The 15696-nt window shown below is 36.8% G+C and overlaps 1 protein-coding gene across 1 annotated transcript in view; it reads right to left on the bottom strand.

The window, feature by feature from the left end:
* OTUD7A (OTU deubiquitinase 7A) overlaps positions 1-12882 on the bottom strand; it is a 34992-nt gene extending 22110 nt beyond the window's left edge. The window contains exons 1-4 of the mRNA XM_009709448.1: positions 12678-12882; positions 10501-10719; positions 1959-2060; positions 315-442 (exon numbers count right to left, since the gene is read on the bottom strand). Of these exons, the coding sequence (XP_009707750.1) occupies positions 315-442; positions 1959-2060; positions 10501-10719; positions 12678-12882 (654 nt within the window). The remainder of the gene's footprint in view (positions 1-314; positions 443-1958; positions 2061-10500; positions 10720-12677) is intronic.
* Positions 12883-15696: the final 2814 nt, after the last annotated feature.

Raw genomic sequence — 15696 nt, 5'->3', positions numbered from 1 at the left:
TTCTTTTCTGGATTTTGTCCACTCATAATGCTCGTGATAGCTAAATTATACATTTAATTTTGAAGCCCCAAATTTTCTGCAGGTTCCAAACTCATCTTAGACCTTTGCAGCATGTAACTGTGCATATTTATGCTCACAAAGCTACAAACACATTTGCATTCTGATACAAAATTTCTAAATATAAGTATCTCTTTCCCCATGCAAAATGGAAGCACAAGGAATTCGACGGCAATTAAAAACTTTCACACCAAACTTCAGAAGAAGGCTTTTGACCCAAAATGATATTAACAAGACTATCTTCAGGCCATACAGACCTCCTTATTCTGTTGTGTCTGTTGCCATCTCCATCTTCTTTTCAGTGCTTCCCTTTCAGCTCCACTTCTCATCATAGTATAGAGCGCTTTACGTAAAACAAGGTCCCGGTCATGAAACCCCCACATCCCTAAAGTAGCATAAGACAACATTAATTTTAAAGAAGCTACAGTGAAATAGAAATAGTAAGTACTAATACAATTAATATTGCTTTATTAGCAAAAGAAGCATACCTTACACATTATCTAAAATTCTTCTTGGCAAATAATTCACTTATTTTTAAGGTTTCCTAAAGAAACAGTCAATATAGATAAGCTAATGAACAACAAGAGGGAATTCTAACAAAGTTTAAACTTTGGTTAAGGAATGACTAAGGATTTGAGTTGTTTCAGCATTTGCTTGCAGGCAACTTCAACTTTGCTGCAAGCAATGGAATATGCAAATGCACAGGCTGTTTTAGCTGTAGTTGCCAACAAAGCTTGCAGACACAAGAATGCTAATGACAACTGCAGGCACTTTTGTGCATCGCAGATGATACTGACACCCAAAGGCCTCCAACTCTTACACAGCATGATGGCAAATTTCCTTTGGCTTCAACATCCAAATAAAGAGACGAGCATTCAAGATGACTGGAAGTCTAAAAATACAACCAGTCACAGGCTTTCAAGTTCATTTTAAGATAATAAAACATCTCCAAGTAGCTGAGAATAGTAATCTACAACAAAAGAGAGCAGAGCTCTCACCAAGACATGTGCCCACAGACAGCGACATTTCAGTTACTGTATTGTCAGCTACTGGCATTAAATATGTTTATTTAAGACTCTGCAAATCAAAATAGTTCAAACATTTGCTGTAAATAATATACAATAAAAATGAAGTGGACAAAGATAAAAGGATCCTTGGAAACAGCAAAAGCTCTTTTCTTACTACTTGTTTCAAAAAGAACAGTCTCCTCAAAATATTAAAAATCCCAGTGTTTTTTAAAAAAGTCACATTTTGGAGTTCCGCTCGTGGAAGATTTTAGCAACTGCAACAAAAAAAAAGTTTCCTCATAATAGGTTAGGATATAGAAGACATATCAAAGACTTTCAGCTTCACAGGTTTCTATATGATTTGAAGAAAGGCTTCAAAGATTTTGTATTAATGATTAATTAATCAATTGGAAATTATTTTAAAGCACCCCAAACTCTGTTTCCCATATACTTAAACTCTACAAGGAACCAACAGAGATAATAGCTAGATATTGCATTCTTGAAGACAGCAAGAGACCTGTTTAACAAAAGCCAGAGAATGAATGCAATTCCTCGCCCACAATGAGGACAATCCTGCAGAAGCACCTGGAACTGGCCTGTTCCAGAGCTGTTAGGTTGCGCTCTGTAAGGAAAATGCAAATTGCTGGCGTTTATGATACATGGGTTTTGATACTGTTCCAATAATACTTCTTTTATAACCTGATAAAACTTTTATCTTCCTCCTTCAAGCATGCCTAAAGCATACAATACTGAAGTGAAATTTGAATAATATATTGCTCCAGAACCAGGCTTTTAATGACGGTCTTTGCATCCCATGTGTTTCTGAGCTTTTGCTGAGGATAGAGAAAAGCGGTAAATATTTTTGGCAGGTTTCATGTATAGACTCTCCCTTACCTAAAGATGCAGCATGCAAGAGGCAGTTTCCATCACCTGTTGTAGCCAAGGGAAGAAGACGTTTGCAGCTTGTACACACTGTGGACCACCAATTTAGTCGTCCTGAAAAGAAAACATCTATTAAAATGGTGGAGTGGGTACTAAAACAGGATGCATACTGTGTACAGGCATACAGCGATGATGTCTAATATTGAAGGTTAATCATGAACATCCTTTCTGCCAAATGAACTTAAATGTAATGTCAGAAGTGAAAACTGAAAAGATTAGAAATAAGAGGTAGATAAACTTCAACAATTTTCTAAATGTATTCAGAATAAGAAGAGAGCACCTTTAATTACTTTGCATCTTCCATTCTCATATGCTGTGTTCAGGGATGGACTTCCAAGGAGTTCATTGCCTAAATACCATTATGAGTCTCTGTATCAGTTCCCAAACACAACTGATTACATTGATTCCCGATTCATCGGGATTCAATCGATTACATTACGATTCCCAAACATGACTGATTACGTTACAGTAATAAAGTCTCAAAAGACAAAAGTAATATGTATGTGTTAATTAAAATATGTTACTGTTAGGTAAGTTTATTAAGTACTATTGTTTCAATCAGATGGATTGTTTCAACAGCTGATTTTCCTCTAATTTACTATAGTGTAAATCATGATTAGACCTACTAAAATCAACAGCTGCACTACCAGAGAATTAAAATGAGACCAAACGCACAGCCCAAGGTACAGGATAGCATACGGCTTTTCTCTTTAAGAATGTTTACAGAACCACATATCCATCATTGCTACATGAAGCATGTTTTACAGATTATACAACAGAGATGGATTATGAAAAAGACTGACCAGAGGACAGATATTTGATGTATCTAGATGAAGCAAATAAAGCTATAAAGAGTATCAGTGCCAAAGCCAACACTGCAAGTACGTAATTCCTGGCACACAGGTTGCCTTGTGGTAGCTTACTGGAGTGTTGTCTTGGTTAAACAGTCATGTGAATGTTTCTAATATAAAGAAAGATGATGTGACTAATCGTATAACATCATTGGGGATAAGGAAGAGCAGACGATTAACAATGATGAGAAGTGGTGGTATATTTCCCAAGACTTTTGGAAAGTGTGGGTAATACACAACTGAATAATTGAATGAATACTGTAATAGGCAATCTGTGGCAACTCCATTTCTTTCTTTGTCCTCTTCTGCGGACTTTTTCTCCCCCCAATTCCTTTACTTGCAAGTTGAGAGGAAACAGTATCTATATATTTGTACAGTCAGTCTTACATTTAAAGTTAAATCGCCAAAACAGAAATAAGTTCAAGCAATGAAAAAATTTTTCTCTGTTAATATTTTTTCATTATAAAATTATACTGAAGTTTATTTGTAATGGCAGGTAGTACATACTGTGCAAAAAAGTAGTATAACCATATTTTAACATGTGCCCCTACTTACTGGTTCCAGGTACTAAGAACTATGTAATTAAATTTCAAGTAGTCAGTATGGGTTGAGAGTTACTATACTGTAAAGGTAAAGATGCATAGCAGATAATAACTAAGCACATTTGGTAATACTCATATGATTTTAGCAGCTAGTTTGTAAATGCCCAACATCTCAGACTAGGCTTATTGAGTTCCAAATTAAATATGTATTAAAGAAGCTTAATTTAAAGAGCTATTGGACAGCCTTTGGGAAAGATAAATCTGAAACAAGAAGTTATAATTTTTAGCAACTCCTGTGTCTGTGGGCTGTGAAATAACAACTTGCCACCTGTTTTTTTCAGAATGTTTTGCTGGTATCATATTCAGTAGTAAGTTATACAAAGTGCTGCTTAAAGCATAGTTACAAGACCTAAACTAGACAGACCTTAGGATTTAAGGGACTAATGAGTGGTACTGCTCTGCAGATTAACTAGCAGCTATTGGTAATAAATGTGAAAGTCTGGTGTTTATGAATCTTTTGAATAACAGAAGGTTTCTACAAAAGTGATCTGCTTTCAAGTAGATTATGCAAAAACCGCATCACAAAGCTTATGGCTGACTGAAAAATTAGCAGAAATGCACTGGATTATAACAGAAAAAGTGGTGCACTTTCATTTTTCAAATCTAGTAGTTATAGTGGATCCCTTTAAGGAAACAACAGTAAAGTGGAGCTTAAGTGAAAACTGGAAACAGTTCTGCCTCAGGCTTATTTCTGTCTGCTTTGATAAAACAATATTTATGGACAAACTAGATGCATTTGTCACTCTCCCTCCCTCTCTTGATCTCCTACTTGATCATGCTTCTTTCTTTCTCACAAAATCTATTTAATCTTAAAAAACACAATTTGAAGAAATTGACCTGTTGTTTTACAGCAAAAATACTCTGAGAATTAATATAGCCATATTCTAGTACATTAAAATTTGATCTCAATTTTAGATCTAAAGTCCTATCCAGGTCTATGATCTAGCAACATACAATCAGAGAAGCAGACACAAGCACACGATATTGCCCTTTGTTTACATGATTCTTAAGACTTCAGGTACAAACTCAAAAGAAATGTTATCAGAATCTAGTATCCCCAATGGCTGAAAATTGCCAACTATTTATGTATTCTGATACTATCCTAGTCCTGCACTACATAGTGTGTATCAGACTTCACATAATACAAAGCATATATTGGCTCCCCCTGCTCCCTTATTTGCAGGGCCCGACAAGAATCAATCATTCTGATAAAGAACCAGATATATATCTTGTATTCCATGCAAAGAAGGTAAGCTGAATCTCAGAGGAAGTTAATGTTGGAGTATTATTAATAGACACTAGAAAGGTTTAAGTGTTATTTTCATAAGCCTCCATACTGTATTACAAGCCACAGGTGTATTGTTTCTTGCCGCAGGATTTATGGCAGGAAATTGCCAAAGAGGATTCTAGATGGTTATATGACCTGAATGGCTCAAAAAGAAGGCAGTAGAGAACAGAGTATGCATTTCAAGTATTAGCAGGGGCCAGGCTTGGCTTTCAATATCAGCCCCTGATGCCTTATGCATGCGTACTATAGAATGTAAGAAAGTATTCAGCATGATGTCCTCTCTGCAAAACTCCATTAACAGCATAAACAAGAAGATAAAAATATGCAACAGAAATTATTCCAGTTTATGACTATCCCATAAAGATGGTCATACAGAGCTGCCCTCCAGTTTACTAAGGTCCATTATAAAGTATTCATTGCCCAAACACGCACAAGGCTGGTGGTACACATACAAACCAACCAAATTCAAAACAAACATGAGGTTACATAATACTAAAGAACCTTTGTAGAAACTCTGCATAAATCCTTTGCTCCCTCTTCATTTTCTCCAGTCCATATTTTCTTTTTCTCTAGTTTAAGGTACTAATAAACTAAATGGCTTTACAGACTTGGGATTTTTCTGGTAGAATTAACCACCAAAAAGTTACAAGGACTTCACAAACTGCAACTTGATATAACTCCCTCGACAAGGGAAACGGAGATGCTACAATGGATGCGCCTCCTCTCATGCTCTGTATGATTGAGTGTGGTTGAAGTTTCACTGCAAAGCTAGATTGCATATCACTGCCTCCAAGGCAAACAATCAGTTTCTTGCCTGCAACACCACTGTGTATTTATCGTGTCAAAAATAAGTCAGAATTCTTACAGAAAAATTGGAATGCACATTAAGAGAAAAACAAGGATGGTTAAAGATGGGAAAAAGTATGAAGTGTCGTGTCACAGCTTGTACAATTTTACCTCAGATTGAGTGCAACTGCCTTTTAATGTAATTCACTTAGTTATTGACAGTACTCTTTCATACAGCTAAGTAAACCAGTCTTAGGCCAGCTCCTCAAAAACACTGACAGAGCAGACATCTCACTGAGGAAAACAAGTCAATCTGTTCACACTGGGACTCAATCTCTGGTTTCCTGAGCTGCTTGTCTGTATGGTTAAAGGTGAGACTTCTGATGGCTTTACTTTTATTTGTGGATGGGCATTCTGGAGGTCTTTCCCATGTGGATTCTGTAGCGTTTAATAAACAATATTCACGTGGCATTTTTTTCCTCTATGGAAATACTAAAAATAAGCTAGCCGCTTATTTTCATGAAACTTGTAAAACTTCACTCACAGATGTGCTTGAAATTGGCAGAGTTAAATTTAAAAAACAAACAGTGGTACAATCTTGAAAGACAGCTTGCTGACACAAACTCAGTTTCCTTAAGAAACTAGGCTAAAACCAGCCGTGCTTTCATTTCTCCAGCACATCGTATTTCCAGAAATCTACCTCTCATCCAGCCCCCAAGATGAGCAAGTCACAAAATAACATTTTCAACTTCCAAATCAAGTCTATCCTGGACACCTCATGTATCCTCAAAAGCAATGGTTCACCCTAAACACTCACTAACTCCCCTCTGGAATCCCACAGCAATAACTGCTCTGGAGTGTGCGCAGGACTGACTGGCTACGTCAAAAGAGGTTCACTCAGCCCACTCAGAATAGTCAGACAATCAGCAATAGCTGCAGGAAATTCAAATCCAGATTTCAGTAGAGCTACTTCTACGCTTTATGTGTTTCTTACATGACTAGCTAAGAGGATTTGTTTGTTTATTTTCAATTTTAGTCCTTTCATACAATAAAGGTGTGCTTGCAAGTACTGACATGAAGAAAATGACAAGAACAGATTTTCTACATGGGCTTATATTAATCATTCAGTGACTGCTTACTTTTTAAAATAAGTGAATAAATAAAGGATTTACCAATACATTTTCTGTACTTCAAGGGAAGGACCTTCTTGTAGGACCTCTCTCTTTCAGTCTAGATGGTGAAATAAGCTTCACAGTAGCATCTGCAAGGCTATTCATATTTACTGATGTGCTTAAAATGTTAATGTTGAGCTGTGCATATAGAAATAAGTAAAACTGAGCAACCAAGTAAATGCTTCTCTTTTAGCCTGATGCATAAGCAACACAGACCCTGTCACAGAAGCTACTAACCAGAATGTGAATCAAAGATTATAAAATAAGATGGCGCAGAAATATCTGACTAGGCCTAACTGGCTGCTGATAACTGATATTGAGTTCAGTTATCTGCAGGTAACTGCAGATCCAGTATTACTGGTTTTCTTCATTTCTTTCTTTCACAATCCAAGACAGACAGTTTTCTATTACATCACTGCATTTCATCCTACTCCGTGATACAATATTTGTCATTCATATTAGAACTTAATTACATAAGCATGCATTTCAAAGCTTGGAAATCAGGAAATTAATACAGTTCTCTTCTAACTATAATGGTTGCTATCCCAGCACACTGCATATACTGTGTGAAAATCTGTTAAAAACTCTGGGATAAGAAAATGTTTCTACAACCTGAAAAGCCATCAATTTTTCTTTAACAAAGCTTAATTTTTAACAGTTTTAAAACAAACATTTCCAGAATTTTGGTGAATTTGGTTTTGGGGATGTGAAACCCAGGCTTACCAATGTATTACTGTTTATTTTGCCTGTAGCTGTATAAAATGCTCCATAGAAAACACAAATCTGAGCACAGAAAGAACAGTGTAGGAAAGCAATATTCTTGAAGGTTTACACAGTTTACATTTAATTTTTTGTATTGAATTATATTTCAGCACTGTAATAGATTTTTTTTTTCTTTTCATTAAAACCACTGTGTTAGACCAGCCATTCTTCTGTCTATACTATGGTTTTTTGAACTCAGTAGAGCAGCGAAAGTTTTCATAATATCTCTCTTTGTGTCAGCCTACACATTAATGACACATGGGGGAACATATGCATATAATGAAAATCAACTTGATGCAGCAAAATATTTCAAATTATATAATTCCTTTCATACAGACTTCAATTAATATTATCAGTACCTGAGCCATCCCCCATCTAAGAATCACATTGATTACTGCAAGAACACTCAGAGATCAGTCTGCACATTACTTACAAGCTGACTTCACTCCAATTCAGGCAATAATGAACAGCTGAGTTTATAAGATGCACAAAACCCCAAAATGCTTTTATGAATGTGGTGAATTCTGTCCTCTAAGAGTAATATTCACACAATTCACACAAAGCAATCACACAAAGAGTAGAGAATACATTGCAGCAGCAGAGAGTGAGTAAATCATACTGCCTTTATCTGGGCCTTTCCTTTGTAATCTCACGCAGCATTTCTGAGTAAATCAGGAATTTTGCTCTGAGTTTCTATACAGGTAGGATGTAACCTGAATATCCTTTCACATATAGATGTAATGGTAGCAAGTGCCTAAGCATACAAAAAGAGAATATAAAAACCTTATAGGCTTTTATAGACATCCAGCTCATATGGCCACTTCAGACAGCACGTGTGACAGTCTGTTAATAGTAACTTTGCTTTCCCAATCTAAACTTTGTGAGTAGTAAGCTGCTCAATGTTCCTAACAAAGTTCCTCCTCCTTTTGCCTAATCAGTGCTTTTTTCTTCCCTTTTCTCTTGAAATTCATGCCCTTAAACCCAACCACACACCTCTTTCTTTTCCTTTAACAATATCCCCAACCTCAGCTACAGAAGCTACTGTCCTTTGCGGGGTTTGTTTTTTATGTCGTTGACCAAACCATAGTCAAACTGGGCCCTGTTGTTGGGAGACAATGAAATGTCTAAAGCTAAGTGACTTTCCTGTTAATTCACTCTCTTCATTTCAGACAATATGCATAAAATAGACAGGAAATAAAAGGAAACTGAATATCTTTATGTCTTAAATACAGACAAAAGGTCAGTCAGTTTATGTGAAGTCTTACATGATTTTCTTAAACATTCACTGTTTGATCTGTTTAACTTATTTGAACTGAAGAACTGTTTCCCAGGAAGTTCCATAAGTAAACTAAGTCTACATTGGCTACAAGAATACCTGCGATGAAAACCACAAGCACTTCAAATGGTCAAAACACTCTCCTTTCCAGGATGCAAGAGGCTCTGCGGAGGAAGGGTCTTTTCCAGTGTGAGTCAAGTTATTGCCCTAATTAAAGTAACGTGAAGAAAAAATAAATTATTTATTCTAATATTCAGAGAGATTTGAGAAGAGGAATGCTAAGAGTAGTTTCTGGAGCCCTATTTCAAGTTCAAAGCCAGCTAGCTCTGTATGAATTAGAAGATATCAGCTCTAAATTCATATATTCCCTGATTTTAAGGTAAGAAAACCACTGTGATCCTCCAGTTTGCACTGCTGCGTTAATTTACTCTAAAGGCTGTAATTCCACTGAAGCGGGTAGGTCAACAATGATACTGTAAAGCAAGGTATTTTCTGATAGCCCTATGGAATTTGGAGTGTTTGGCAGAGCTGCCAGAGGAAGAGCCATCCTGTTTCTTCCCTGTCCTTTTTGTGTTAGCTGGTTCCTAGAGAAACTAGATACATTTTCTTGACAGGTGACTGACAGTTTTCATACTTCATAGTTGCCTGGTAGCATTCCTACATGATTTTATACTGCTTTTTTTCCAGAAGGTGGCCTTCTGAATACTGTTTGGGTTTTTTGGGTGGTTTGGGTTTGTTTGTTGTTTTTTTTTCTTAAAGTATTTACTGTTTGATGCTATTAACTAAGTATGTCCTCCTTTTCAAAGCCAAAAAATGAGCATATGACAATACATGATAACTACTCAATGTGACACCAGATTAGCAAAAGTCCTGTCTAAGTACTATGATGCAGTGCCGTAATCAAAACCAAGCAACAGTTTATCAGTTTGAACACACACAGTACAACTATGGACCAAGTTTTGAGAATGAACTCTCAGATGAATACATAGTGTTATACAAGCCAGTATAGCAATCAACAGAAAAAAGCAACTGGCTATTCAATATTCCACAGGCAGACACGAAATCTGATTTTATAACTCCTTTATATCACCATTTCACTATATCGATGTGTTCATGTCATGGTTCATTAATACACTTGCTATTCATAAGACACAGATACTAATTTTAAATACATTTCTCCATATCTTTTAATAAGTCAGTTTCAAAACTGACTTAAAACTTTAAACTACTAATAAATCTGAACTAAAATAAATTTTAAATTCTTCACTTTTTTCCCATGGCAATAATGAAGTATTACTTTAAAAGTATTTAGTTTCTTATTACAAAAATACTAACTGATACACAAAATGTATATTTAAAAACTATTTTCTCAAGCTGCAACAGAACTTGAAGAAGTTTCCTTTGTTAGTCATTGCAATGTAATTTCCTCACGAGAACTGCAAGTACCAACCCCCTCCGACCATCCAGACTCACGTCCTTCTCTATTGCATGACTTCCCCATCAGTCCTCCTTTCCTTCCTCCCTCAATTTCTTTGTTTTATTAAGCAAATTTGACAGTTTTCTCTATAACATTTTGAAAGAAATAGAGTATCAGGGTATGTGTCATTTTGCAAAGTGCACAGTATTTGCTTTTTGCTTTTACTCTCTGGCATTTATTTCCAATGCAGGATGCGCAAACTCCAGAAATGAAGCATGATTAGAAATGTCAACCAAAATGTCAGATTGCCCAGCTGCTGACATCTGAAGTATTTACCCACCTGCTTGCTCCAAAGCAACCATTGTTGCCTGCTCAATTAAGTCACGTTCAATGAAGCTTCTGAAATCTTCACTGTACACACTAAGGTCTGGTAGTTGGAATGTGTAGATGGGCATCTCCAAAGGAAACTGTTCATTGCTGCACTCATTTGCTACATGTGATCGAGCAAGGGAGACTATGGCTGAGCTGGCATGAGAAATACCTCTGGAAAGACGCTTTTCTGTAGAGAAATCAAAGAGAGATTATAGAGTATGTAAAAGTACATAAAAGACCGGTCAACACCAAGCCTAGCTAATGTCCATTCATTTCACTTTGGAATTTATTCCACTTCTTGTTTGTTACCTTTTTTTAGGTTCTTTCCTCACTGTAAAAGATTGCTTAGTTGTTACTATGGATCCCTATGGCAAGTCATAGGAACTTCACCCTCCTTCTAGCAAAACAGATAAACAGTAAAAGTAACAAGATATGAAAGACAAGTATTTCTGTATTAAAAATTTTTAATGCATCTTAAGTTTCCAAAGATGCATCAGAAGAAACATTTACTGGCAGATAGATGATAATCAATTAATGTTTTGAACTCTTAATTTAACTTGACTTCCTGTGAATCAAAAAAAATCCAGCATTCTACAATCACTTCATATCAAATGTGCCATACTGTTTTAATCTCAGAACAGTCTACCTGAAAGCAATTTTAACATCATTATGCTGAATTTAAGACAAAGTCAGTTTTTATGCATATGTGTTTTCTAAAATCCTGTTCCAAGAAACAATACGCAGTTCAAAAAGAATAATGAAATTAACAAGCTTGGTACAAAAGGATGCATTATTTTATCAAAACAACTATGAGCTAAGATCCTATAACTTACTGAATTTCTCTGTGGACAAATGCTATATAAGGAACAGTAAAGGGTCACTAAAGCAAAATAAGCATTAGAATATTGATAAAGGGACAAAATATTACTACCATATAATTTCACTTTACTATATGGCCTCAATTCTGGTATCAGGAAATGGGTAACAGAAATACTCTTCAAGTGCTTAAACCATAAATCATTCAGTCAAAACTGACAGTTTCTGTCAGTCCAGGTATCTAACGCCAGACTTACCCCACACTACCTACATCCACTGAAATATCAAATGGCCATTTCATTCTAAACTGGGCAGCTTAATAACATGGAATTTTAAAGTGAGTTATATCCTAACAAGGATGAAGGGACACAGTTTCGTCAACTACAGTGTGCTACTCTTCCTCCCTTTACTTGTCTTCTGTGCTTTTAAGGAGTCATAAGAAGCACGACAGTTCCTTTTGTACCGATGGAAGTTATAAAGTTAAAAAAAGCTTTATTGACACTCCTAAGTACTGATGCCACTTCCTGTTTAATAGGAGGGAAGAGCCAGCAGAAGAAAGGAAGACATTCTGTTCTTTTTAATGGTTGCATAGAAAGTCATCACCAAGCTAGTGCTATTACTTCCCTACATGACAAGATGTCAGACCTGTATATTTATTTTGGTGCAAACTACAGTTCCTTGATAAAATAATATTAAAAAAAATGCATTCCAACAGTCTGAGATAGAGATTTGAAATAAACCCTATAAAAATTCTGCAAACAAAAGTAAATTCTAATGCTTATCATCCTGGACTGGATATCAACTGCTAGAGGTGGTTGAGACATTTTTCTTCAGGTTTCAGTTTCTATTTGGTGGGGGATAGGAGGTTGTCCTTTCTTCTGTGGAACCATAAAAGTACAAAAATTTAAAGCTAAAAGTTATTCATAGATTTCATACACCCTAATCACATACTGTGAGTAAGAATGCAAACACTGAAATATGGAATTTTCAACCATTTTTTGGTCTCAATAAGCATAGAACACTACATATAACAGTGGTCTGTGACACCCTCTAATGAATTCCTTTTATATGTACCATAGGACTGCTTGGGGACAATGTATTTTTGTGCTTTAATCACTCAAAAAAATAACTTGCAGAACTGAGGCAAAGCTCATGACAACTGAAACATGTGAAACGTAGAGTCCAGCAGCGTCTCTGTGAATCCCATCATGATGACGCAGTTCACAGGCTGATGGCAAACGACTTCCAACTCCCTGCTGACAAGCATAACTCACAAGCAGACAAGCTAGAAAGCTGCTTGTCCACAAAAGCCCTGAAGAAGACTCTTACCTTGAGCAATGTCATCCTGCCTTTGCAGGCAGGGCCGCTCAACCTTTGTCACCTGGGGAGGCTGTTCTGGCTCCTGCTGCTTGTAGTATTTGCCCTCATTGAACACCTGTGGCAGGTTGGCGGTGTGTACCTGCCGGAGCTGCTCGTAGTCATTCAAAGCTGCTGTTAAGTCCCAATTTTTGCCTGCCAAATAGCAAAAGGACATTCTGCTCACATCTGTATGTGACCAGATTGATAACCTGGAAACCACCTTCATATGCACTTAAAATATAAACTTAAATAGAGAAATCACTTTTAATCAAAGCATCAGCAAGGAAACAGAGGTTCTTTGGGTAAAACATTTTACAACCACTCCTCCCTCAACAAAAATGCACCGTTGATAAACACCTTCAAAGTACACAGCAAATGGACAAAGATAGAAATCTTTTTTTTTTTAAAGTTTGTATTTTAGTTTATATCACAATTGAAGAAAGACCTCAGGAAAGCTCTCGTCCAACCTCCTGCTCTATAAAATCAGACTAGATTGCTCAGGGCTTTATTCAGTTTGGTCTTTAAAACACCAAGGATCATGAAAACTGTACAACCTCTCTGCACAGACTGTTCCCACCCTTGACTGTCTTCATAGGACCTATGTCCACTCTGAACTGCTCTCATTTCAACTTCCATCCAATGCCCCTTGTCCTCCTGCCACGCACCACTGTGAAGAGCCCAGCTCCGACTCCCTGATAACCTTCTTACTGGCACTGGAAGGCTGCTGTTAGACCCTCTCAAAGCCTCCCCATTTCTAGCCTGAACAGGCCCTGCTCCCTCAGTCTCTCCTCACAGGACTTGTGCTCCACCCCCAACAACCTTTGCAGCCTTCCCCTGAACTCAATCCAATTTATAGCTGTCTTAGACACGGTATTATAGATATCTAATGAGTGCTCACTAGAGAGGTATAAATTGCTTCCCTCAGTCTACGGGCTATGGTCCTGTTGATATAACTCAGCATATTGCTGGCTTTCCTAGCTGCCAGGACATATGGCTGCTTTATGTGCAGCTTGCTGCCTATAAAGACCTCCAGGTCTTTTTCTGCCAAGCTGCCCCTCAGCTTGTATCACTGCAGGAGGTCCTTCCTCTCCAGGTGCAGAACTCCAGTGTTCGTCCTTATTAAATTTTATCAAGTTCCTGTTGGTCAATTCCCTTGCTCTGTCTAGGTTCCCCTGAATGGTAGCTCTGCCCTTGAAGACATCAACTGGTCCCCCTAGTTGGTGTCATCTGCAAACTTGATGTTGCCTCACTGATAAAGGCTTTAAACAGGTATAGACCCCTGAGGTACAGCATTTGTTAGCAGCTTCCAGCTAGAAAGCTATCCATTAACCACTACCCTCTGAGCTTGACCATCAAAACAGTTATTTGCACATCTAGTTGTCTACCCATCCAGACTGTAACATCCTAACTTGATATAGCAATACTGTGGGAAACAGTCAAAAGTCTGCTAACGTTGAGGTAAAAGGTATCCACTGCTCTTCTCTGATCCACAAATCCAGATGTTTCATCATACAAGGCAATCAATGCCAGGACTTCCCTTGTTCTGATTCCAATCAAAAGGCTCCAGAAACTGGCAATCTAAGATGAACACTAAATCTCACAGAATTTAACATAATGAGAGGTAGCAATAATTCATATCTGTACAGTTGCATTAATAATAAATAATCATTAGTCATGTCTTTCCGTCATTGCTGCTGTTAGTGTTATAGCACAAAAGAGTGAGAAACTTTGTTATCTTTCTATTCGCGGAGCAGCTAGAGTGCAAATGTAAAATACTTTAGGTCCCTTTATCTCATACATCAGAGAGAACTTGCTCTCTCAGAGATTTTGAAATTCTTTTAGAAAGCAGATAATATAGGACAGTGTTTTATAACAAAACATGCAACGAGAGGATTCAGTTGCTGCGGTTCTACCGCTGTGAGCTGCTCATGGAACCTGCCAACACAGAATCCTCTAAAAGATCTGCTTCCAAGCTCCCACTTCATCATATTGCTATGACCAGTGATAACAGAATGCAGGCTAACATCCAGAGATAAAGACATCTGTTTAGTAAAGGTGGTGAAATGGCACTTGTCGCTCTCAAAAAATAATAATGGAAAAAATATTTAGATATTTGTATGTCATTTTCAAAACAATCCTGCTAAGTTAAAATACATAGATGTCCTAGTATTCTCCAAGTATTTGTTTTTAATTGGAAAATTACAAATATTTAATAGCAAGAAAAAAGACCCCACTATATATGAGACTTTCACAGCATTCCATGAGCACTTTTTCTGGGAATTGAGAAGTAACCTAATACATGATTTATTACACCATAAAAGGTTGTCACTTTATGTACTCTGAAAAGTTACATTACCTGAGTAGCAGTTAAATATAACTTATTTGCTTACACAAAGGAGAATAAGCTAAAAATAGTGCAAAGCAGTTTTTATACAGACAAAAGAAAGTCTTTTACTGTTGAAGTCATTTCTGTGAAGAACAAAAACCTAACCAAAGAAGGAAAAAACCAGCACAAACAGCAGTTACCTACAGGGTTGAGCTAAACTATCTCAGATTTTGAAGTACTACACAAAATTATGAAAGGAGAATTAATATCACCAAGCAAGAATGTTATATACATTCTGAGTAGTCCATAATATAAACCACTATGTCAGTGATACGGAATTGTTGTATATGTTATGCTGTAATCTTCTATTAGAAGTCTGTAGGAGAAAATGTAAATTCAGTGAAAATTGTCAGAAATCCTAGAACAAGCACTTCAGCTATTGCCAGCATTTTTTTTTTTTCCTAAAAATCCTATGTAGATTCAATGGCTATAACCCAGTCAGGGCTCTGCTGTAACTACATATATCATCTGAATCAACTCGCCCACCCGAACATCGAAGAATCATTAGTGTGTTCCCAAGACTGATGTGATCACATATGAGTGTTTGGAGTAGGAATTACTTTTCTTTGGTCTTGTTTTTAGGAGGCACTTAGAATATGTTTT

The sequence above is a fragment of the Cariama cristata genome, unplaced genomic scaffold, assembly GCF_000690535.1.
Source record: "Cariama cristata isolate BGI_N322 unplaced genomic scaffold, ASM69053v1 scaffold14771, whole genome shotgun sequence".
Lineage (NCBI taxonomy): Eukaryota > Metazoa > Chordata > Aves > Cariamiformes > Cariamidae > Cariama > Cariama cristata.
Note: the sequence above shows the minus strand (reverse complement) of the source record. Positions and strands in the feature narration are given on the sequence as shown.